General features: G+C 47.6%; 2 protein-coding genes across 4 annotated transcripts; both read right to left on the bottom strand.

The window, feature by feature from the left end:
• Positions 1-281: 281 nt before the first annotated feature.
• tbc1d23 (TBC1 domain family, member 23) lies at positions 282-12,320 on the bottom strand. Of its 2 annotated transcripts, XM_023801028.2 has the most exons (19): positions 12,228-12,320; positions 9,591-9,702; positions 8,915-9,020; positions 8,134-8,338; positions 7,483-7,606; positions 6,990-7,114; positions 6,841-6,887; positions 6,645-6,748; positions 6,359-6,481; positions 6,018-6,110; positions 5,770-5,940; positions 5,289-5,331; positions 5,093-5,199; positions 4,508-4,644; positions 4,291-4,335; positions 3,244-3,332; positions 2,882-3,017; positions 2,359-2,553; positions 282-2,121 (listed from the first exon to the last, which is right to left on the bottom strand). In XM_023801028.2, exons 1-19 carry the CDS (start codon positions 12,260-12,262, stop codon positions 2,040-2,042), a joined length of 2,079 nt encoding a protein of 692 aa, XP_023656796.1. In that variant the 5' UTR covers positions 12,263-12,320; the 3' UTR covers positions 282-2,039. The 2 variants fall into 2 exon arrangements, with proteins under 2 accessions (XP_023656796.1, XP_023656797.1); XM_023801029.2 differs by lacking the exon at positions 4,291-4,335.
• A 1,511-nt stretch (positions 12,321-13,831) lies between these two features.
• tomm70a (translocase of outer mitochondrial membrane 70 homolog A (S. cerevisiae)) lies at positions 13,832-22,136 on the bottom strand. 2 transcript variants are annotated; one of them, XR_011982584.1, is made up of 13 exons: positions 21,841-22,136; positions 19,367-19,540; positions 18,829-18,955; positions 18,468-18,577; positions 18,204-18,352; positions 17,308-17,515; positions 17,040-17,174; positions 16,824-16,931; positions 16,194-16,310; positions 15,984-16,081; positions 15,773-15,895; positions 14,727-15,682; positions 13,832-14,696 (listed from the first exon to the last, which is right to left on the bottom strand). XR_011982584.1 is itself a non-coding variant. In XM_023800986.2 (12 exons), exons 1-12 carry the CDS (start codon positions 22,063-22,065, stop codon positions 15,529-15,531), a joined length of 1,728 nt encoding a protein of 575 aa, XP_023656754.1. In that variant the 5' UTR covers positions 22,066-22,136; the 3' UTR covers positions 13,832-15,528. The 2 variants fall into 2 exon arrangements, 1 of the variants encoding a protein (XP_023656754.1); XM_023800986.2 differs by having other exon boundaries at positions 13,832-15,682.
• Positions 22,137-22,149: the final 13 nt, after the last annotated feature.

Genomic DNA, 22,149 nt, shown 5'->3' with positions numbered 1-22,149 from the left:
TCTTCAAGATGCTAAGAATCACGGTCACTTACAGAGCATTTATATGCAGTGCGGTCGTACCTTTATAGTGAAGCTTTAACATTGCCCATTTACTAAAAGGGAAGTACAACGCCCTCATGCGGAAGTTTCAATGAACAACTTACAGTTTGGGATCTTGTTTATATTAACAAGGCTTAATGTTATATCTACGTCTCACCTTTATAATGTCATTATAAAGCATTTCGACAATAGATGAATCACTACCAAAAATATATATTATATAATGACACCCAAATTAAATGTTTGGTTCAACTGTAAATTTATTAAAACAAAAAAAGTTCCAAATAAAGAACAGTTGTGATAAGGTGCATTTAACATAAGTAAAACTGTATGATTACACACTTTAGAAAACTGAAGCGTTTTGAGTCTATATAATTTCCCATGTGATCTGAGGGGAATTGCTATACACTCGCCACAATGCCTTATCCGTAGGTCCACCTCCTGCACCGCTGTGTTTGCATAGTGTGGGAGACTCCCTCGAACCCGGGATCAGTCTGCAGCTTCATCCCGCATTTATAGGTTAATGGGAACGGTACGGCTGGACCCGTTCCCCTGCCAGAGAACGCGGTGCCGTGTTTGCTTTTAGTGATTTAAATAGCTGAATGTCTAACCCTATATATGAAGCACTAGTGAGGGAGCAGAGTAAAATAAAGGGCGTTGTAGCTTTTAGAGTGTTGGCTCGTGCCAGGAGCGCGCCATCGCGGAATCTGCCGCCTTTTCCATCGCCTTTCTTCTCAACGAAACCTACGTGGACATTGACCCAGTCTTTTGTCTTGCTTGTTTTGAGCGCGGGTTATTTTATTGCAAAACCATCATTCCTGCTGATAATTTCACTGCAAATAATAATATTTATTAAATTAAAAGGGAAAAGGCGGGACCCGTTCGGAAGATAGCGAAGACTCCATATCTATGCCGCAGACTTCTAAAAGGTAATGTGCTCTTTTGTGTGTTTGTATGCATCTCCCACTGATTATTTTCCCTCAGGTTTAACTTCAAAATCAAGCCACGATTATTTGTAACAAAACCTTACAGTATATACAGTACATGTTGGAGAAAGCTCACCACTCTTTCTGCTCAGGGGATGCTAAATGCTAAATCCCAAAAACAAGATGGAAACTCCTATCAAAATTAAAAGCCGTTCCCACTTAATTGAGCCAGAACCGTCTACTAGTGGCTGCATCCTAATGTTTGTATGTATAATACATCTTAATGAGATTTCATTTGGGTTGTCTTTACCAAAATCACACATCAATAATGATATTTCAGTCATGACTATCAATCCATCCTCCAACTATTATCCTCGTCGGGGTCATGGGCAGTCATTATAGTTATAGTTTCACACCCTTAAACCATTAACCTTAAACCACCACTCTCCTAGAGGCTGCTGCAGCATCACAGCCACATGTCTTTGGCCCATGGTCGCAATGTTAAGACATCTTGGGTGAGAGTGAGGGGGGGGCAGTAACCGCTCCACCAGTACTGCTCTCCACAACTACCTGTCCACACCCGCAGAAACATCTAGCATGTTCTGCATCTAGCGTTTGCAGAAGGCAAGACAGGAGGGCTTAAATAATAGCGTACAAAAAAAAGTCACCAGGAAGAGTAGTGAATGACTGCTTCTCCAATCAAATCTTCCAGTAAGTGGGACTGTTCTATGATGAAGTCCAACAGTGTTTTCAACAGGAAGAAAATGGTTGATAGGTCACTTATCACCTTCTCCCCACTGAAGCTCTGGGCAGGAATCTTAAAACTCATTTGGAGATGAGCATCAGTACGGCCCGGTAGCGTTTATTGACGGACATACAGCCCCTCAGGTGTAACGTTCACTGGGATCTAGCAGGTAGTTAGGGTCGACCATCATCACTGCAGGTTTTTCTCATGTGTCTGATGTGGAAGGTGGTGGGGAGCAACGGAGAACGCCTCATCCTCCGCTGGCACGGACCCCTCTCGTGATTCCTTGCACCATCATCAGAGGCCTCCCCTTGCAGTCTTCTCTACTGTTAGGTCTCCAGGGCGTCCAGCACCTTCATGATCTGCTGCTTGATGGCTTTGGTGGCATCGCCAGCGTTTGGTATCAGATATCTGGTAAGGAAGAGGAGAGTCATTTGGCATGAGCGACTCCAGGATTCCTCTAAGGATGGAAATTACGATTGTTTATAAATGTAATTTTTGGAGCAAAGAGTTTTACTTGCGGTGTTCACAGAAAATACTGGGACGCTTTCTTAGATCATTAAAAATGTTATAGATTTATTGTTTTCATAACAGAAGTCCATTGACAAGCAAAAACTGAAAACTTGCATTTCACACACTGGCCATTACCTCTCCACTGCCTGGATCTCCACGCCGGCTGTGTTGCTGTTCCCAAACTTGAAGGTGATGAGCTCAGGGTGCTTTTTCTTGGATGTGATCTTCACCACAGAGTTGAGGGCCTGCCTTGATTGGATGTAAGCGAAACCCTTCCGGGAGGCGATCTCACGCAGGCAGTACATGTGTGTGGCCGTCACTAGGAGATGACTGTGGGGACACCGTGGGGGTTGGGGCATGGGTAGAAAATGCCACTACCATCTTAAAGTCATGGATGTAGACTATCAGTACAACACAGTGGCCGAGACAGTCACTCAGCAAATCCACAACTCCCTCAAAGACATTCCACATTCAGCAAATTTGGTGCTGGGATCCCAAGTACTTTGTGGGCCAATTTTAATGTGAAAAAAATATAAAAAACAAAAAACCTATATATATATATATATATATATATAAATAAATAAATGGGTTTAACAAATCAGTGGCTGGCAGCCCTTGCTATCTACCACTCATTTCAGTTCATGAGGAAGCTCCTTACCTGGGGAACATGTGGCCCGTCTCCTTCACCTCATTGCAAGTCACATGGTACTTGACATCTGGTTTGTTGATCCAGGTCTGAATGTTGACAATCTCCTTGCGGTCATCATCAGAGACAGATGAACTGTCAATCTCATCTGGGGGGGGGGGGGGCACAGGAAGCAGACTGGCTCATCATAATGTGGCATGGTGATTTTGAGCATGGGACTATAGCATTTGACTGGCACCAGGATGATGCAGCGACCAAATGTTTATTTGGTAGAAGCACAGTGATATCAGACTGGCTCTGAATCAGTCTTAAAGCACCTTGTCGTTTGTCTCAAAGACAAGACAGGATTCAGGCAGACTCCGCAGTCAGCTAACCTGTGTCATATTCCTCCTCGTCACCGATGCTGAACACAGGCTTGACACCCCGGTAGGGTTTTCCAACGCGGTCGCTACTGCTGACATGCCTGAAGAGGAGGGGAGAGAGGGCATGTCCACACACACACAAACACCATAAGGTGACACTGCTCCAGAGCGAGGCACCTTCCAGCTCGCCGCAGGAACAAGGCAGCCCACACTGAGAAATACATGGGTGTCCATCAGCGCAATTAAAGGGATAACGACAGAGAGCCAGCCTGTCTGCAGACAGAAAACCTGTTAATGTTTACAGTTAGGCTGCAACACACCTGCATCAGGTAACAGTCAGGGCATTGTAATGAACAAAGAGTGTGGGGGACAGTAAAGGGTGTACTGTATTCAATTCATTTTTATATAGCGCCTTTCAGAGTCACCCCAAGGTGCTTCACATGGCTGTGTTGTGATACATTACATCATTAAGACAATAATAGAAAAACAGGGGAAAACGGAAGACAAAGAAATGAAAAAGTGCCAAAATGACAAAGGAAGAGGGGAACCAAGAAGTAGGGAGGGAAAAACAAATGTAGAATGGATCCATTAAAAAAGTATTCACAGTACCCCCTGTGGACCCCTCAAAGACCATGGCTGTTACCTCATAGCAGGTGTTCATACTATAGTAAAAGGGACCTGAGAGACCCGCTGAAGCAGACAGACGAAGGGCGCGTCCCGGAGTTAGTGGAGCCCGCAGGCTGGAAAACTGACATGACGAGGCCCACGGAGCGAACACCGTGGTTCCGGGGCACAGAGAGAGCAGCTGGCGGTAGCATTAGCGACAACTGAGCCGGGCAACGTGGAGGGAACGTTCCAGGGCGGTGACCTGGGCGACACACGCGCCAGCAGGTATTACGCATGAACGCTACCTAGTGACAACGTGCTTGTTAGTGTAGCGCAGCCATTGGCCTTGCCGCTCCAGGAGTGCCCGGGTGGGTGGCGCCACCCTGTGGTAGTAGGTGAACAGACACTGGTAGACATGCTAGCGGGGAAAGAGACACACGGGGCAACTCTTACCGGTCCAGAATCCCCTTCTCTGGCCAGGGCAGAGTGAAAGATATTCTATCACGAAATAAGGCGAAATTCGTGAGGCTTGGAGCGGATTAAATACAGAGACAATTCATACAAATTAGAGGAGAGAAATCAAACAGGAGCTTTACAGCAGATCACAACCCAAAGGAAAACAATGAGCAAAAGAGCACATTTGTGGAATCAAGTGACGGAGACCCCTTACCTGTCCACTGGGGTGGATGTGTTCTCAATGAAGCTGATCACCTTCTCCTTCACATTGACAGACTTGGACTTGAGGGCGAAGGTCATCTTGTTCACTAGGGACTTGACGCCTTTGCCGTCGCCGTTCAGGTTCTCCCCCTGCTGGCACGGCAGGAATGTGCCACACTCAGGGACATTTCCAGCAAAAGCAGCTTGCAGATTCATTCGTGTGCTTAGAGGGTGATGGACTTGCTGTGCTGATATCTTCTATTTGGAGCTTCTATTTGGGTTGATGGCCAATCAACGTCTTTATTACCTTCAGTCTTTTCACTGCCATTTTTATCCTACAGTGAGACTAACAAACAGCAGATCTACTATGGAAGCACCAAGTGGGTTTTCTCCTTGTAAGAGGAGGAATAACTACTACAGTTTGTGTATAGTCCTGCGTGTTACCAGTTACAGCACAGTCCTGAACCTATCCATGGCCAGACTGGAAAGGGGCTCTCTGATTCCATGACCTTGTTTGAGTAAGGCGTTCATAGGTCGTTTGTTTAGGAGTGCCCTCCCTCACTCCAGAGCCCCCAATACCCTTCCCTGGCACACTCACGTCCACAGTGTTGAGGCCGCTCTGGGGCCCAGAGGTGCTGACAATCCAGTGCACGTACACGTTGTCCGGACCATCAACGTTGATGTCAGCCAGGTGTTGCTGCAATGCTGTCCATGCACACATCAGTGGAGTTACACAACTACAACTTATTTGGATCCATGGCAATTCTTATGATGTCCACAAATCAGCCACTTACCCATAAAACCACCCTTTGCGATGCTGATATACTCCTTGTTTTTCTGCGACACAAAATTTGGCCAGTTATTTTAGGACCTGCTGCAAGATGCGATTTTGTGGCCTGCATAGGTCACAGAGACCTTGGGTGTTTCTCAATAGCAAGAATGCGAAGATCATACTTGTGTTCTTGGGAAAAAAAAAAACACAGTCTCACTAACTTGCCTCCCAAGAGCGAACTTGGGGCACAGTGAATCATGGGATTGGTCTTGTTTGGCATCCTTGATATTTGGGACGGGGTAAGAACGACATCCGGGGATTTACATTGTCCTCTGTACTTCTGTTCTTAAGTATTGGAACTGGTCTTCGGCAGTGGAAGATGACGTAAGACGAGTACATGAGAACACAAGTATGGTCAAGTACGCATATTGAGAAACACCCCTTAGTTCCAACTAACAGGAACTGGTCCTCCTTGCTTCACCCATCAGGGAGCTTCATCCTACCTGCAGGAAGTGAGCAAGCACCATGTTCATGTACATGTCCTCCTCCTCGCGCCCACTGCCCATGAAGCACAGGTGCTCGCCCCCAGCGAAGGAGCCCGACTCCAGGGACCGCTTCTGTGCCTCCAGCAGCGATTTCACGGACAGTGCGAACTCCGCCGGGTTCTGCAGCATCTGGCAAACGGGGAGCCAGATGAAGTACAGGTCTGTGTCACCGCACGGTGACACAGAGGGGTGGTCCAGGTCCTTACCAGGTCAGAGTCCAGGTGGAAGGCAGTGGACAGGTGTCCGGCATTGTACTGCTCTGCCGGACGACAGTCCACCACAAAGAAACGCACACCGTTCTGAGGGCAAACAGGGGACATGCAATCACCCAGCTAGCTCTACACCCTTCACATTCCAGTCCATTCTGCTGACTCTCATCTTACCTCACCATCAATCATATTCTGTTTCCATCTACATCACTTCCTGTCCCACTCCACCTCCCATTTAATGTCAATCCTTAACATCCCATCTTGACTCCATTGCCATACTTTTCTGCAGCATTCCTTCACAAAATTCCATTCCCACCCTGTCGCCCCTAGACACTCACAGGCTGGAGCTGGTTGGCTTGCAGGAGCTCAGGAACCGACACAGGGAGACACAGCGCTTGGCTTAAGTCCATGTCCTCCTCTTTGAGGGCCACCAGACTGCTGCCAAACAGGTTCTGGTTCTCCTGGGGGTGGGGGGTGAGGGCAAACAGAGACCAGAAACAGAAAATCTTCAGTTAGGCTGGTATTGGTATGAAGACACCCTCTCTCACAATAAGCTTCTGAATTCTCCGCAAGCCTGCAGAGCTGGGGGTGACCCTGAGGTGGCGCTATAGCAGAGTGTGCTACCTTCCTGAGTGACAGCGGGGTCCTGCTGTAGTAATATTGTGCCAGTGAAAACAGGTCCTCGATGTCCTCTGTCTCCAGGTGAATGGGGGACTCTTCAAGTGTCTCTGTTAACATGTCAACCCACACAGGGCAGTGTAAAGGTGTATGATCCATAAAATTCCAGGACAGACAGAATGAGCAAAGAGGAGCTACTCACTGATGATCTCCTCTTTGGAGTGTCCCTGCTGGGCGAGAATGCCGTCTCTGGAGGAACAAAATAAGCATGAATTAGGGGCCACCGTCCGGTGAAGAATTACCTATAAGACAGTTACAGTGACGGTTGACGATGGACGACAAGCCACTTACTTGGCATTGACGAGTATGATGAGCATGAGGAAGAAGATGAGAAAGGGGTCGGCATACTGCAGGTAGATGTCCCACAAGACCTGGGTGACCTGGGGATTGCAGTGGCCAGCAAACAAACTACCTAGCTGGTGGTGGGGAAAAGAGAAATAAATAAATCACAGTAGACAAGTAGAATAAACAGCTCCTTACAACTAACCTCACACTACTAATGTTATATAATCTGTGACTTGGGCTATGGGCTGGTATAGAGACTAGACATCCAAGAAAACAGCTGTATTCAATCCCCAAGAGTGGCCCTGTTGAGCCTTTGACACACATACTAGACCAAAACATATATATGGATATTTTTCGAAATATATTCGGGAAGGCTGAAAAGATGACCTGGCAGGCAAGCAAACTAATTACAAAGTCAACTAATAAGTAAGGAACCCTGGAGAAATTATAAAACCCTCCTGACTCCGTGTGCGAGTGTAACATTAGATGGGATAGTCACCCAATGGATGGCATATGAGTCCGGTGTGATCTTTTTGGTGTCCAGGAAGGAGCAGAGCTCAGGTTCGTGGTACTGCAGCAGCAGCCGGTAGAGATGGAAGGGCCTCCCCTTAGGGACGCAGTCCCTGAAACACGCCGACACACGCACCATCACTAACACACACGCACCATCACTAACACACACGCACCATCACTAACACACACGCACCATCACTAACACACACGCACCAGCACTAACACACACGCACCAGCACTAACACACACACCAGCACGACACCCAGGCCATGTGCCCTCGCAATGACATCACAGCTCCATGTTTGTATGGGCTGTCCTGAACTAAACACCCCGGGGGGGGTAAAACCTGTTTGTTAGCTTGAATGCTTTTGACTTTGGTGAGCGTGGCAATTATGCGTTCCCACACGTACTTCAATGTCAAAACTGATGATTAACTGTATTTCTCTGTCTCTATGTCATGTATTAAAATGCCATTTATACATTATGTTTATATGCATCTTATTTTCCATTTATAACTGCATAAAGAGGAGAACACCATTTCAGCACAGCATACAACTCCACGCATCACACTATATATCTGAAGCTGACAATAACAGACATTTTGAATTTTGACAGATAGACGTCACGTCTCCCTCACCTGGGGATGTACTTATTCATGATGGCATAGAAGCAGTTGTAGAGGTCACCACGAGGCAGTCGCAGGCTCAGCAGGGGCCTGAGGAGGTCCGGCCAGCTGAGCTCCTCCGTGAACGTGATGCTCCGAGACTTGCAGTAGAAGGTGATGACTGACTCCAGGTCAGTCAGCGTGCCAGCTCGCTCGTCCTCGGGCACCCCTAGCTTATCTGGTACCAGAAAACAAAACTAAAGTTTCCCGTGACCGTCCCAGGCCATTGCGTGAGGAGAACCTCCTCCCCCCACAGGCCAGGTCTTATTTCACATGATGACATGGAGCTGACGGAGGCAAGGTCTCGCCCTTTTGTCCATGAGCGCACACAGACACACGCACACACAGAGAGAGACACACACATACACACACACAGACACACACAGACACACGCACGCACACACACAGAGACACAGACACACAGACACAGAGAGACACACAGACACACACACACACAGACACACAGACACAGTAAATTACACCACCCAAAAAATATCTTGAAATAAGATGAAAGCAAGCATGTTCATTGCACCATGAAAAACTGATTAGAGGTGAAGTCTTGTTATCATTACATTGCAGTCACATTCAGAGTGGCTGCAGAGATGTTCACAATGCCACAGGACAGGTTCTGACTTGAGGAGATCCCACATGCTTTGCTGGCTCATCGCTTCCCTCACTTTCGCTTTTCTAGCATTGGAGAGCCGACCCGCATCTGGAGAGACAGATAAAGGAGGAGGGCAAACCAGACACTGACCAATAAGCTGCAGGCATCTGTTGTGGATAAGCGTCTGTTCAGGGAGGTCCAGAGAGCCGTCCCACGAGGACAAGCTGTCCCCCTTCCCCGCCACGTTCAGTGCGATCTGCCAACACAGACAGAACCATCAGATACCAGCACAGTTCAGAGGTCAGGGGGGGCCGGATTCCACGTGGCATTGCTCACACTCGTGCATGAATCTGTATCTTACAGAATTACTCACCCCATTTCTGGGAGAATATCCAGGACTTTATAAACATCAGCTGATCCTTTTTTCTTAGAAAACATTTTTTATTTTTTTTTTAAATCAACAAACAGGTTACTTTCCTGGGGCAATTTAGGTTAAGTACTTTTCCCAAGGGTACAGCAGAGAGTTCACAGCCTGGATTCAAGACTATGTTACCTGCTACCCTAATCACTGAGACCACGTGATGTTTTGTAAAAACCAAAATCTCCTGCACACCCATTGGGTGCATTTGTACACAGGGACACACACCACCACCACAACCCTTATTCACACACCTTAGGCAATGGGTGTTCTCGTCAGAAAGCAGAAATGTAATTAAAGCTGAAAGTAAACCATTTACTAGAAGCTTCTCAACTGAAGAAAACCGTTTGAGTTTGAGCAGAGAGCAGCAGGTCTGAGTAGAGTACGGCAGCCCATCCTGATCCTCACCTTCCATATCTTGGCTCTGTGTTGAGTCGGAAGCTCACGGCCCTGGATGATGCTCCTCACAGTCTCCAGGTCACAGCCCCCAGAGTCAAGGGCGTCAGCAAGCTCCTGGTCCCTGGAGAGGAGGGTCATGGGACAGGAGCTGGTTTAGTGGGAGAGGGTACAGAATTCCACCATGCGGGATCCTGACCCCACTCCAAAACCCAGAGAGTGTCTTATCTTCAAGAAACAGGCATACAAAAAAACCCCCACAAGATTCCAGACCTCCCTAGAGAGAAAAGAGGTAACGGGACACTTACATCAGGTGCCCAAACCCAGAAAAACCTTCAAAGTGAAACCTGAGAGTCAGACTTCTACAAGCAGGTACAAAAGATGTGGCGTCATTAAACCCAATATGGCACAGTACAGGGCCGTACTAGTCATACAGAACAGTGGAGTAGCGAACAGTAAGGGGGGGGGGTGGGTATGGGGGGAGGTCAACCATCGGATAAACCAACCAGGACTTCACACAAAACATGCCATAAGGAATTGAACCAGCAAGTAAATCAGTGTCTTTAACCACTAAAAGCCATCAGCTAATCTAACCATTAATTAACTAATTTACCAGACTATAATGGGGAAAAAGTGTATTTCACTGCCAGCTGGTTTCCAGTTGGGAAACATGCAAAGACTTAGTTTAATAAACCAAACCTTTTTTAATTCCTATAACAGGATTTGCCGCATCATTAAAAATTAATGCTCATAGCAGGATACTTAGGCTATTCACACAAGCAACAGAGAAACAAACAAGTCAAACAATAAAATGTATTCAGGACTGAGAGCTCAGATGCATTGTTTTCAAACACCCTTTTAGTGACCACCAAGCACAACAGCAGCCTTAGCCAGTCACACCACACAGTTTCAACTACCAAACGATGAGTTTCAGCTGTCCTAGCAGTTTCTGTATGGAGGAGCTTGTTCCCACCTGCGGCTTGGACAAAGGAACACGCAACCCAGATCCAACGGTAATTTCAGGTTGGCGAGACTCGGCCAGCGTGATCGTACTGTACAGTTATAGCAAAAAAGCCCATCAATCAGGCCGTCAGGTACTCATTTCCTTCACACGTTAGCTTGTCATTAGCATGCAGGGGAGTGAGAGACAAACGACCGCACTGCTGTATGATTTTCAGCCCAAGACAGACATACAGACTCGGCACCATCACTGCTTGGCTCTGCCGAACACAGCTGTACTGAGCCAAAGCAAAGAGCCCACACAACCAGACCAGTGCTGGACCAAGTCTCACAACAACTTCTGCTTCATACTGTACTCAACCTTATTAAATGTGTCAGCTTCTGTGAGGATCTCAGATACAAAAAAAATACAGATCAACAGTAGTTTTGAAAAATCGGTGTACAGAATGCTTTTGTGGAGAAACACAAAGAACTTCCTGCATTAATCCCCCCCCCCCCAATTCCCCACAATAAACAGCAGCTTCTCCACTTCCTGTCAGCTGTAGGACTTGTGTCTGCTCAGCATCGATTTGCTGGAGGATCGGGTTACTTTTCCTCCCTTCCCCAACTGGGCTGAGCGAGTGCGCTGGGTGACGGCATGGACGGCCAAACCCACACGTAAAAGGAGGAAGCATCACACCGCACATCGTTGTCTCTATTTTAGTATTTTTTCATAACTTGTGCTGAAAACGTGAACTCGGCAACAAAACAATATTACATTTCTTAGCTCAATAATAACGAGCGAAACAGGCAGCCCTTGTGTTGTTTAATTTTGACGTGGTCCAGCAGAGTACAAGTTAAGCACGCAGCGGAGGTTATATAGAAATTATAAGCAAACACAAATTCAAGTCACCAAAAAGCAGAAAACGTTTATGTTCGCAAAGATTGATTTTCATATTTTCTTGTAAAGTACTGTAGAGTTGTAGACCTCCGAGGTATCGATAGTCTATACGTTCTCTTGTACTTTGACCACATAATCCAAAATCAGTCTTTCTTTACAGAGAGTAATTTGTATGGAATGAGTAACAAAAGCCCATTACAATATACTGAGCGTCCATACCGGGATACATTTATATATATTTATGTGACAGTTCCGTATAACCCTCCTCAGATCACGCAGTAGAAATCGCCGTACTTAAACCCGTTTCCTAATCGCTAAGGACGCCTATCTGAGAAGACGAGGAAAGGGAAACGACTGAACGGCCGGCCGACGGGCAGACGGGGCTGACAGCGCGGACATGGGGCAGATGGGCAGAAAGGGGAGGCTCTGCATCCCATAAAACACAGTTATTCGCAGCAGCGCATAAAATCCTGATCGGCAGAATCTTCCACCGTAAAAATACTACCGTCCAGACGTGCGCACAGACGGAAGTACGTTTATTCACCAAAAATGTAAGACCCACCGTCACGATCACAGTACAATGGTCACAGCCTCTCTTTCTCCTGCGATTCCCAGACTAACATCCCGTATCAGTGCTTCCCCACACACAGCCAGCATCTGGCTTTTAGAAATTTCGGATCACAGTGATGGGATCGGCAACACTATACACCGCGGAATCTCCCACTTTCACTCCGCCTGAATTTCCATGTTTGCTTTGATTCCCGTTTGAACACGATACATATTCAAAAAGGATCGCCAAGCTGCCTTACCAGCCGCCCTGGACGACTTCTTCTGTATCCGCCATTGCTATTGACGTCCACGTCACAGGTGCCGTAAGTCGCAGCGCTGCGTCGTAATCCTCATTTACACTTGTTGCCACTTAATTAATTAGTGGTCCTGTCGTAAACTTGGTAAAAAAAATCTATTAAAAATGAAAAAATAAATCGTATGTGATATTAATTATATAAGAACTAGTTGTATAAGAAATAGTTGTTTTAATTAAATAGTTGTATTTAGGTCAAAATTGTGCAGGCCTTTTACCATCGCCGTATTTATTGTTGCCGTAATTTATTTGTTTTTTGGAGACCAAGAACAGTGTGAATATTTTATTTTGAAATAACTCCTAGTTATTATTGTATTCCTGGATTATTTATTTTTAATGAAAAAATTTACACATTCATGTTATTATATAAAAACAACGACCTGTAGAGTAGCACGTTTATTTAGTGTTATAAACATTACTGATTCAGTCTGCAAACAGAACTTGACTAGTATAAAAAATCGGCAGAATGTGTCATGTTATACTCCATATATGAATATTTATTTGTGAATACATTCATCCAGATATACATGATACACAAAGCGTAATAATAAAAAACGTACAAATATTATTGGCGTTTTGTACGTTACCAGTCTGTGTGTTTAAACATATAGGGATACGCCTTATTACACCAGCAGAATAAGCAAGGCTTAAAATAGCCTAGCTGTCATACAAAACAGGCTATAAATATAATTCCGTTTTTTTTCGATATCGATCAGATTACTTTGGATCCAACGAAATGAAAACCATGACCTCTGAAGGCAATAAATAACGCTGACTACGGTATAATTTCGGAGAAGATTTTATTTTTAACCTCGAACAACTAGCAAAGAGTCAGCCTTGAACAAATTCCCGCATTTATTTTACTTAGGGAATAACAAAACAAAATACGTGGACCATGCACAAAATATACTGCACACTGACATGCGGTCATGCGCACACTTCTCTTGGATCAGTCTTAAAAGTTAATCACCAAGGTGATGTATAATTTTCTTTGATATTACCAGAATAGGAAGGACTTTTGTTCTGAAGAATTAGAATTACTAAGTTTCATGTTTTATTGTGAAATCTGCGGGAGTCACGGACCGTATCATTAATTCCACAGGGGAACAGACAACCGTGGGTCGATTTCTTCATCTTACATGACCCCCTTGATCCTGAATAGGACAAGCAGGTACAAGTAATTGATGGATGGGTGTTTGAAAACAGCTCATCACCGAAAAAAAGCACAATTTAATCTGCGTTTAAATTCAGCTTTCATTGGAATGAGGGCGCTGTCTGTATAGGGCTCAACCTTGGTCAAGCGGGATTGACTAGTCATCCGTAATATTATCTGTTAAACAGACATTGATGGTTGTTTTGTATTAGTCTACTTAAGGAATCAAAGCAGCCTGACAGAACAGCAGCAGTTCATGTCTCCATATTGAGTATTTCACTCGAAACCGGGAGAAGGTGAGGTGATTGGAAGGTCAGGAAAAGACTTAAAAATAAAGACAGATACATTTGTCTGGGACTTTAAAAAAATCTATTTCAGTACATAATTTTAGTCAAACCTGCGTGCATAGGCATATAATCACAGCTTTATTAGGATTCGATTCAAGACATTTGAACTGGTATTTCACCTAAGTGCAGTTAAATTTTTAGAAAACACATGAGACTTTACAAATTGACCGTGTTAAGTCTCCGCGCAGACGGGGAAGGTTCATTTCACGAGGGTATACAGGTGAAGTGCCTCAATGGGGTGGCTCGTGCGACCAGGCACCACAGCGCAACTTCAGCGTGCAACAGCTTTGCTCGTTATGCTTATTCGTAATTCAAATGTAGCTCATTACGGTTTCTGTTTCCTGCGGTTTGGTGGACTTCTCCAGCAAACCTAAGCAAGAAGCACAAAAGCCCATTTATGCAAAGCGGGAAATGTTAAAATAAACAAACCAAAAATAACACCCCCCCCCCTATCCCCTTACCCACACAGCCTGGGAAAACAAAATATGAAAAAGCAAATAATTTCTATAATAAGATTCAGCTTCAACCTAACAAAACTGCTTGATATTACAGTATCACAGAAGCAGTGTCATAACATTTATGAAGTCAAATTGCAGATATACTACACAGAATTATATATAAAACAAACACATAGGCTCCAGAGCATGCTCCAACAGCTCCCAGATAGACACTTTTCCAAAAACCAGGCTGCAATACGACACACTGACTTCATCTCACATTTTTTATTTTCACATACTTCTTACGTAAAATCTTATAACCTCCTTTGTTCACACTTACACAACCTGCAAATGCAAAAAAATAAGAAACACAGTCAGGATCATTTTAACAGTGATAATGTCAGGGAACCAAAATCTCATAACCTCCTCCTGTGTCGTTTCCCCAGGCTGGACGGGGGCTCTGCCTGGGGGGGCTCTGCCTGGGGGGGCTCTGCCTGGGGGGGCTCTGCCTGGGCCTGAAACTGGGCTGAATGCATTCACTTTTCAGCAAAGACCCAATCAGAAGCTGTTTTTGGTTTGTGCAGTTTTCCATCACACTAAATACTGAACAAAAGGGCCAAATGACAGCACAACATAACAGATTTTTCATTTCCTTTAACAAAAAGGAACAAGAATACTTTCAAATTAGGAAAATGTTCCTTTTTGTGCACGAAAATTTTTCGTCTTACAAATTAAGAAGTTCTCTCATTTTTTTGAATGCCCTCACAACAGGCAAATTGCAGCATCAAATACGGCTCTGTATGACTCCTCAGGACAGCTCAAGGAGAATGTCCAGGATAGGGGGTGTTTTGATCAACCAATCAACAAGCAAGCCAGCTGACCAATCAGATTCAATTTGAAAGAGCCCTTTGTGGGAAAAAAAAAGAATCCAGTCATAAGAATGCTACACAGATAACATTTGGAAGACTGAAGAGGTTTGGGCGTAAATAAGAGACTGGAGAGGCAAAGTGTGTGTGTGGGAGCGCAGTCACGTTCTGGTGACTCAAGAGCGCACCCCACAGACAGCCGTCAGTACTGCACATCAATGATGCGCTTAAACTTCCGCTTCGAGCAAACGTGAGTCTCAAAACCAACAAACGTAAATTACACAATCACGGAGCTCGTCCTGTTTATTTAGTAATGATTCACCATCTTTTACAAAATTAAAAAAACAAAACAAAACAAAAAAACCAGTAGCAGTAATCAGAGGGGGCCGGCCCCAGCAGGGGGGCCTGACCAATAAGGAGAGGAGGAGGTTGTGGGGGGGGGCAGTTACAGCGTCGGGGGCTTCAGCCCGTACTTCTTCGCCACCTCGGTCTGGGCATAGGCCGCGTCGCACAGCGAGTACAGGTGGGCCATCTCCATCTCGGACTTGGCCAGGTTGATGGCCTTGTTGAACATATCAATGGCCTTGTCCAGATTGCCCCTGTGGGGACGACAGCGAGAGGGAGTCGGGCCGGGGGGCCGCGAGATGCTCACCCAGGAGGGAGCAAACAAACGGGCAAAAAGGGCTCACCTCTGCACCTCGATGGTTCCCATGGTCTCGTAGGCAAAGTCACATTTGCTGTCGATCTCAATGGCCTTGCTGATCAGCTCCAGGCCAAGGTCCAGATCCTGCTTCCACTGAAGCTGAAGCAGCCTGGAGATGCATGGCCTAAAGTGTCAGCACCACGCCCACCCCCCCACCCCCCCCGAACCCCCACCCGCCGCCGCCCACTGTAACTGACCCTTTGTGCACATATGTGGTAGCATTGTCCGGCTCCAGTTCGATGCACTTGTCGTACATCTCGTCCGCTTTCCCGAACTGTTGCTGGTCTGTTAAGGCCTGCAGCATGAAGATGGAAACCGATCGGGTCAGAACCAAACAGCCCACTGGCCCAAACCAACGCGCGGCAGATGCGTGTGAGGGCAAGGACCTGGGTTTTTCGGACGGGTACCTGTGCGTACAACGCGTATCCCTCGGCGCACTTGGGGAACCTCCTGATGATGTCCTCAAAGCCCTCCATGGCTATCTGCACCTGGGAGGCGTTGTTCCCCGTGTATGCCTGCCTGTACTGGAGCAAACACATGGGTGAGGGCTGTTATTACACCAAGTAACACACCACCTAATGCCAATGCTGAATGTAGAATACGCCGTCATACGGCAACGTCGTACGGCAACGTCGTACGGCAACGTCGTACGGCAACGTCGTACGGCAATGTGCAGTGGTCAGCATGGAGCCTCAATGCCACAAAGCACCTTATGGACACAGCTCCGCCGGAGAGCCTCAGAGGTGCAGCTTATGAAGGAGGGGAGGAGCAATACAGTCAGCTCCTCCCAAACGCCCTCAGCGCCCCACCCAAAAACAGCGGAAAACACAGTAATAAAATTGGGCTACCGATGTGGACGTGAAGCATAACTTAATGTCCTCCATCACTCATTTTTAGTGCAAACTGTAAAAATACTTATTACCCAGAAATAGGGGATGAATTAAAGGAGATTAAACTGAAAGGAAAAGCAAAATGGACGTGTAGAGCCATGCTCGCTGGGACACGTGGGGTGAGGATGGGGGGGGCAGCCCGCTCACCAGAGCGAAGCACTTCTGCGCCTGAGCCAGGGCGGAGTCCGGCCGCAGGCCGATGCACTTGTCGAAGTCGGCCACCGCCTCCTCCACTTGGTCCAGCAGGATCTTCAGCTGTGGGGACACTTTGGACATTAGGCCGCCGGGATCATCTCACCGTTCCTCAGCCAGACCAGCAGGTGACTCAAGGGTTAATAAGCTGGAGTGGTAAGGCAGCCACACCTGTCCCCGGTGGTGGTAGACGTCGGCGTTCTGGGGGTCGATCTCGGCGGCCATGTTGAAGTCCTGCGTCGAAAGCTGCGGCTGCTGTTGCTGCATGTACATGCTGCCTCTCTTGATCAGGGCGTTGGCCCGGAGCTGAAAAAGCAGCCCGGAGGGTGTCCACCCCCCAGAGGAAACACGTTAACTGCTGAAAGAATGAGGACACGCTGAAACTGCCATGGGGCTCTATGAGGACGGACGCACGCCCCCACACGACCTGGGTGCCCACCTTGACGTTGGCAGACTCCATGTTGATGACTTGGTCCAGGTCGGGCTGGGCGGCGCTGGCATTGCCGATCAGCAGGTAGAAGGTGGCACGCAGCAGCAGAGCCTCAGCCGTGTGCCGCCCCCGAGACTCCACCTCCTTGGAACACTCGCTGATGATCTTGTCATAGTTCTCCTCGTCCATGAAGTGCTTGGCCTTCAGGTAACCAGAGCTGAGGAAGAAGCAACAGAAAAGCATATTGGGGGCGGGTTCACCATCAGACCAAGGAGCGCACACGAACATGGCTCACCACACAAAATACACAAAGACTACAATCCCGGCTGGGAGCTATAAAAATATCCTCAACCTCGTTAACTGCCGTCTCCCGCAGACTAAAAAAAAGCTGACAAATTTTTGTCAATGACTGGTGGCACTTTTGCAATTTGTTGCATAAATTGAGTATAATGACATCACCACCTAGTTCTCTACCATACTTCCATTTCCCGTAAACCTTTAAGCTCCGCCCACAGCTGCCCAGGGACATGCATACAGCAAGTATTCCACTAGACATAGAGGGCAGATGTGCTGCAGCAAATACAAGCAGTACAGTGAAATGGGTAAACTTGGGCTGTATTACAGTAGTGCGGTTTACCCCCACATGCCTCGGCATAAAGTACAATCATTAGCAAACTAAATATGGACACAGCGGATCTTTGTTTCTACGTCACTTTGTCACACAGATTCTCTACACTAACATTTTTATTTCAACCGTGACGTAAGAATACCTCAATTTTTTTCAAATAAAGTGTTTCAACTTACTTTAAAACCCTGTGTTTTGGGCCAACAAATCCATTGCAGCTTTCTACCGGAAGCTTTCTACTGGCCCCCTTTACAGAGAGCGCCCCCTGCAGGCTCCTCACCTGGCCGTGACCTCGGCCGCCTCCCCCTCCTTGTCCTTGTCCTCGTCCTTCTTCTCGCCCTTCTGCAGGGGCTGTGAGATGATGTCCTCAGTGAAGGAGCTGAAGTAGGACTTGATAAACTGGGGGGAGGGCATCAGCGGCTCACGGTTCTACACAGAGGTGGGGGTGGTTGGGCAGGTCAGCATGTCGTCATGGCAAACACAGCATAGCAGCTTTACGGGGATAAGTGAAGAGGCATGAGCTGTCCTGCAGGAGGCGCTATACCTTGTACTTCTCCTTGGCTTTCTCCTTGCCCAGGAGCTTCAGCACCTTGTCGGCCAACAGCATGCTCTGCTGGTTCTGAAAGGCCTCTAGGATGCACACAGCAGTCACATCTGGGGAGGGGGTGTAAAAGGAGGGGGGGGGGCTGTGAAGGTTTGATACGAAGGCAGGCACATCTCCACACCGTGTCGCGAGGGTTATCCTGTTGTCTGGTGGTCTATGTCTAAGGTTCCCGATTGATCCACAGAAAATCCTGCCAGGGGGGTCCGAGGACACCCATCCAGAGAGGCCCTGTTTTTGACATCATGGCATGTTTCCCGAGACCTCCCCCCCCCCAGTAATATACCCCCCCAAAGCTGCTGACCTTCCAGGCACTCCTTCTTGTTGTCCAGCTTCTCCTGTGCCTTGGCCCGGCGGAACAGTGCCTTGACGTAGCGCGGGTTCAGATCCACAGCGCGGGAGCAGTCCTGCACCACCTCCGCCCACTTCATCTGCGTTTGGCAGGACCGGCCGTCAGCCCACCAGCCAGGACGCGGCCCAGCCAGGCGGCTCATCAACCCCCCCGACACACACGGCCTAATTACTGTGCCTTACACATGCCGTAACAAACAGTACCACACTGTACAGACGTTTGAAAGCTTCCACTCTAACTCAGTCTGGCTTTTAAAACCGTATAACATGAATTGCTTTCACATCAAAGCTCTTAAATCCCCCTACTTCAGCGGTACTCGTACGGCCAGACGCTTTGCTGAGTGTTTGGGGGCATTCCCGTTATTGCTCATGAAGCAAAAAGCCTCACGGCCCTTTCGAGTAACGCTGGGAAAGAAAGGCTTGCATGACAACTCTGGGTTTTAGAACCATAAATCGTCCAATGGGTGAACGGCAACCAATCAGCTGCTGACCTGCTGCTCATAGGCGGCGGCTCTGTTCTGGTAGAAGGTGGACAGGTCCCCCTTCTGCTCTGTGGGGCACAAGCTGATGGCCTCTGTGTAGCACTGGATTGCCTGCTCGAACTTGCTGGCCTTGAAGTACTTGTTGCCCCGATTCTTGGCTGCCTGGGCCTGGTCAAGAGGACTCTGCAAGGAAGAGGAGCCATTATGGCCAAAACAGGCCCATCAACTTCAAGGCCCCCAAAACCAAATGCTTCCCAGGACGCTTGATTCAAAATCAATGGCAATTCTTTCACATGAATTTAATAAAGGAGGCAGATGCTAAATGAGCGTCATTGTTAATGAGTGTAACGGTGCAGGACCTCTGAGTATTAGAAAAGTTGCTGGACTGAAAGACCGCCTCTGATTGGCTGATTTCTCCCTGCTCCCCCCCAACCTGCCATAGCTCAGCTGAGCCTGATGAAAGTCGACACGACGCGATTCCTATTACTCTCCAAAAGGCATCCATTTTTAAAAAAAAAAATTACACCCACATCATCAGATCAAATTCCAGCGCTGCAGATTTCATTCCTAAGGCTTTGGGGCCAGCGTGGAGATCAATACGCAGACTGCTTCCCGCACTCTGCAGCGCGCTAAGCTGCAGGGTCACTGTACGTCTATTCGCACACTGCCAGTGACAGCGCCATCCAAACCACCATCTCCACCATGTCTGAGTCAGCCACCTAGCATCAAGCTAGGGGGGGCTGTGCAGGGGGTGTGGCTTAGACAGCAGGGGTGAAAGTCACACTTATAATATGACCTAGACACAAAGGCGAGGACAGTCTACATCAGGACACGCTATGTCAGACAGTCGGTAACATCACTCCTGCAGATAAGTTAGCATACTGCATTTCTGTAAATAATGTTTGTACACTGCCTTATCAGCATCGCTAATCAATTACTAGCGACATCAATATGAACCAAAGACTCCAGCAACATAGACTGTGCACACAGAAACTAATTCTCATTGCAGCAGCCAAAGACGGTGTGCTTGGGTGGGCAATCATGAGAGCGTGTGGGACGTTCATGTTCATTTGTTTCTGCTTCTGCCCAAAGCAACGAAGGCTCAGAAAGCAGAGTCAGCCAGCCGCTGCAGCCCTCCTGGGGCAGTTATGGGGAAGAGCCGTGCTCAAGAGCCCAGTAGTGACAGATTAACTGCACCAGGCACAACGACAGGGTGACAGCAGTCAAGGACAAGCCTCCGGCAGAAAGACATCCGGCCCTGAGAATCGTAAACATTACCAGACAAAAAACAGGACTGCAATGCTGACCCACCTGAACAGCTCTCTGCCCGAAACCGCAGACTTCAGGTGAAACAGAATGAGAAGAGGCCACGTGGTCCTAAGCTCAGCACAGTCTCAGTCCTCATGCTGCCAGCGGAATGAGAAATCTGCTTCCCATCAGCAGGATTCGATCGTTCCTGACAAGCTATTGGTCTATGTAAATCCTGCTTCCAAATAAATTAACCACTGGCATGCCGTACACTGCCGACCTGCGCAGAAACTCCTGGAGTAGGTTATAAATGAGCTTCCCAGAGATGCTGCAGCGCATTGACCTGGCATACACTGGCACAGCCTACCTAATTACCATTAACTGGACACCAACCACTGGCTTCAGGAAATAGCTGTTATGCACACAATACACGGCAACTAATGAAAACAGTACAGTGAGGCTGAGAATGGAGAAGTGTATTTACAGCATTTGTTGGCCCAACATAAAAACCAGGTCAACACAGTGCCCAGCTTTAATCTCCATTACGTCAGCACGCCATCCACTGAAGAGCATTCCTTATTTTAAATGCTGCATAATTTCACCCAGGGAGAGAATCATATCAATTTGACATATTAATCTAACATGCACGTCACTTATATGTAACCTAATGCAAGTCTCCAAAATATTGTAGATGAACATACTTGTCACATAGTGACATTAACACACTGGCGTTTTTCCTGCCATTACATGTCGCTCTGCCTAGCTACCTCTTGGGTGTGTAAAGGACTCCACAAATCTGAATTTCGGGGTAAGATTTATGGCACCAAGTCGAATCTGATCAGACCTCGATTTTAGAGATATTCAGCTTAAGGCACGATGGGAGGCAGCCCAGACAGCCAGACGCAAGATGCAGCAGGTGCCCACAGCCCGTCTCACATGTCACCCCGCCTCCATCCTACCGGGTTCACGTCAAGGGCTGACGGATGATTCATTTTATCTCAGGCTGATCTACATGTTATTTCTACTGACTTGTATAAGGAAGGACTCGACAAGGCGGCATGGCTTGGCCACAGCACCGACACGATGCTACGGGCACATGCAAAGGTACTGACAGCCAGCTTGTGCCCTTGAATGGGGCTCAGAACCACGGAACAAGGCGGGCAGGAGGCACGACTCTGCGGCAGCTACGTCTGTGTAGCTGAGATACAGGGCCGGCCCGCCCTCCGCGGTCTCACCATTCCCTTCTGCTCTCCGCCGTCCTGCGCCTGCCCATGGACGGGACTGGCGCTGCCTTCTGGAGTCTTCCTCTCCCCGTTGCGCTTCGATTTGCTCCGGCTGCGATTCCATAAGTAGACGGCCCCGACTCCCAACACTATGGGCGCCCCCACTAACAAGGCTAGCTGCCATCGGGGAAGACCGCTACCAGACTCCGGCTCGACAGGCTTTGAGGCCGCCATCATTCACCACCAAGCGAGCAGCGAGCACACAGCTCTGACAACCACAGACAGAAGAGAGGTCAAAGAAGGAACTGTGGCATTATGGGA

Source organism: Paramormyrops kingsleyae, chromosome 1, assembly GCF_048594095.1.
Source record: "Paramormyrops kingsleyae isolate MSU_618 chromosome 1, PKINGS_0.4, whole genome shotgun sequence".
Lineage (NCBI taxonomy): Eukaryota > Metazoa > Chordata > Actinopteri > Osteoglossiformes > Mormyridae > Paramormyrops > Paramormyrops kingsleyae.
This window is presented reverse-complemented; position numbering and strand designations above follow the sequence as displayed.

What these genes read in the sequence shown, in the direction of transcription:
- tbc1d23 (XM_023801028.2), bottom strand. Translation starts at nt 12,262, where the DNA reads ATGGCGGATACAGAAGAAGTCGTCCAGGGCGGCTG. An exon ending in GAAGTCGTCCAGGGCGGCTG is followed by an intron (nt 9,703 to 12,227) that starts GTAAGGCAGCTT and finishes CCTCCTCTCCAG; the next exon opens with GGACCAGGAGCTTGCTGACG. An exon ending in ATCATACTCGTCAATGCCAA is followed by an intron (nt 6,888 to 6,989) that starts GTAAGTGGCTTG and finishes TTGTTCCTCCAG; the next exon opens with AGACGGCATTCTCGCCCAGC.
- tomm70a (XM_023800986.2), bottom strand. Translation starts at nt 22,065, where the DNA reads ATGATGGCGGCCTCAAAGCCTGTCGAGCCGGAGTCTGGTAGCGGTCTT. An exon ending in GCGGCCGAGGTCACGGCCAG is followed by an intron (nt 17,516 to 18,203) that starts GTGAGGAGCCTG and finishes CTTCTTCCTCAG; the next exon opens with CTCTGGTTACCTGAAGGCCA. An exon ending in ACCACATATGTGCACAAAGG is followed by an intron (nt 15,896 to 15,983) that starts GTCAGTTACAGT and finishes ATGCATCTCCAG; the next exon opens with GCTGCTTCAGCTTCAGTGGA.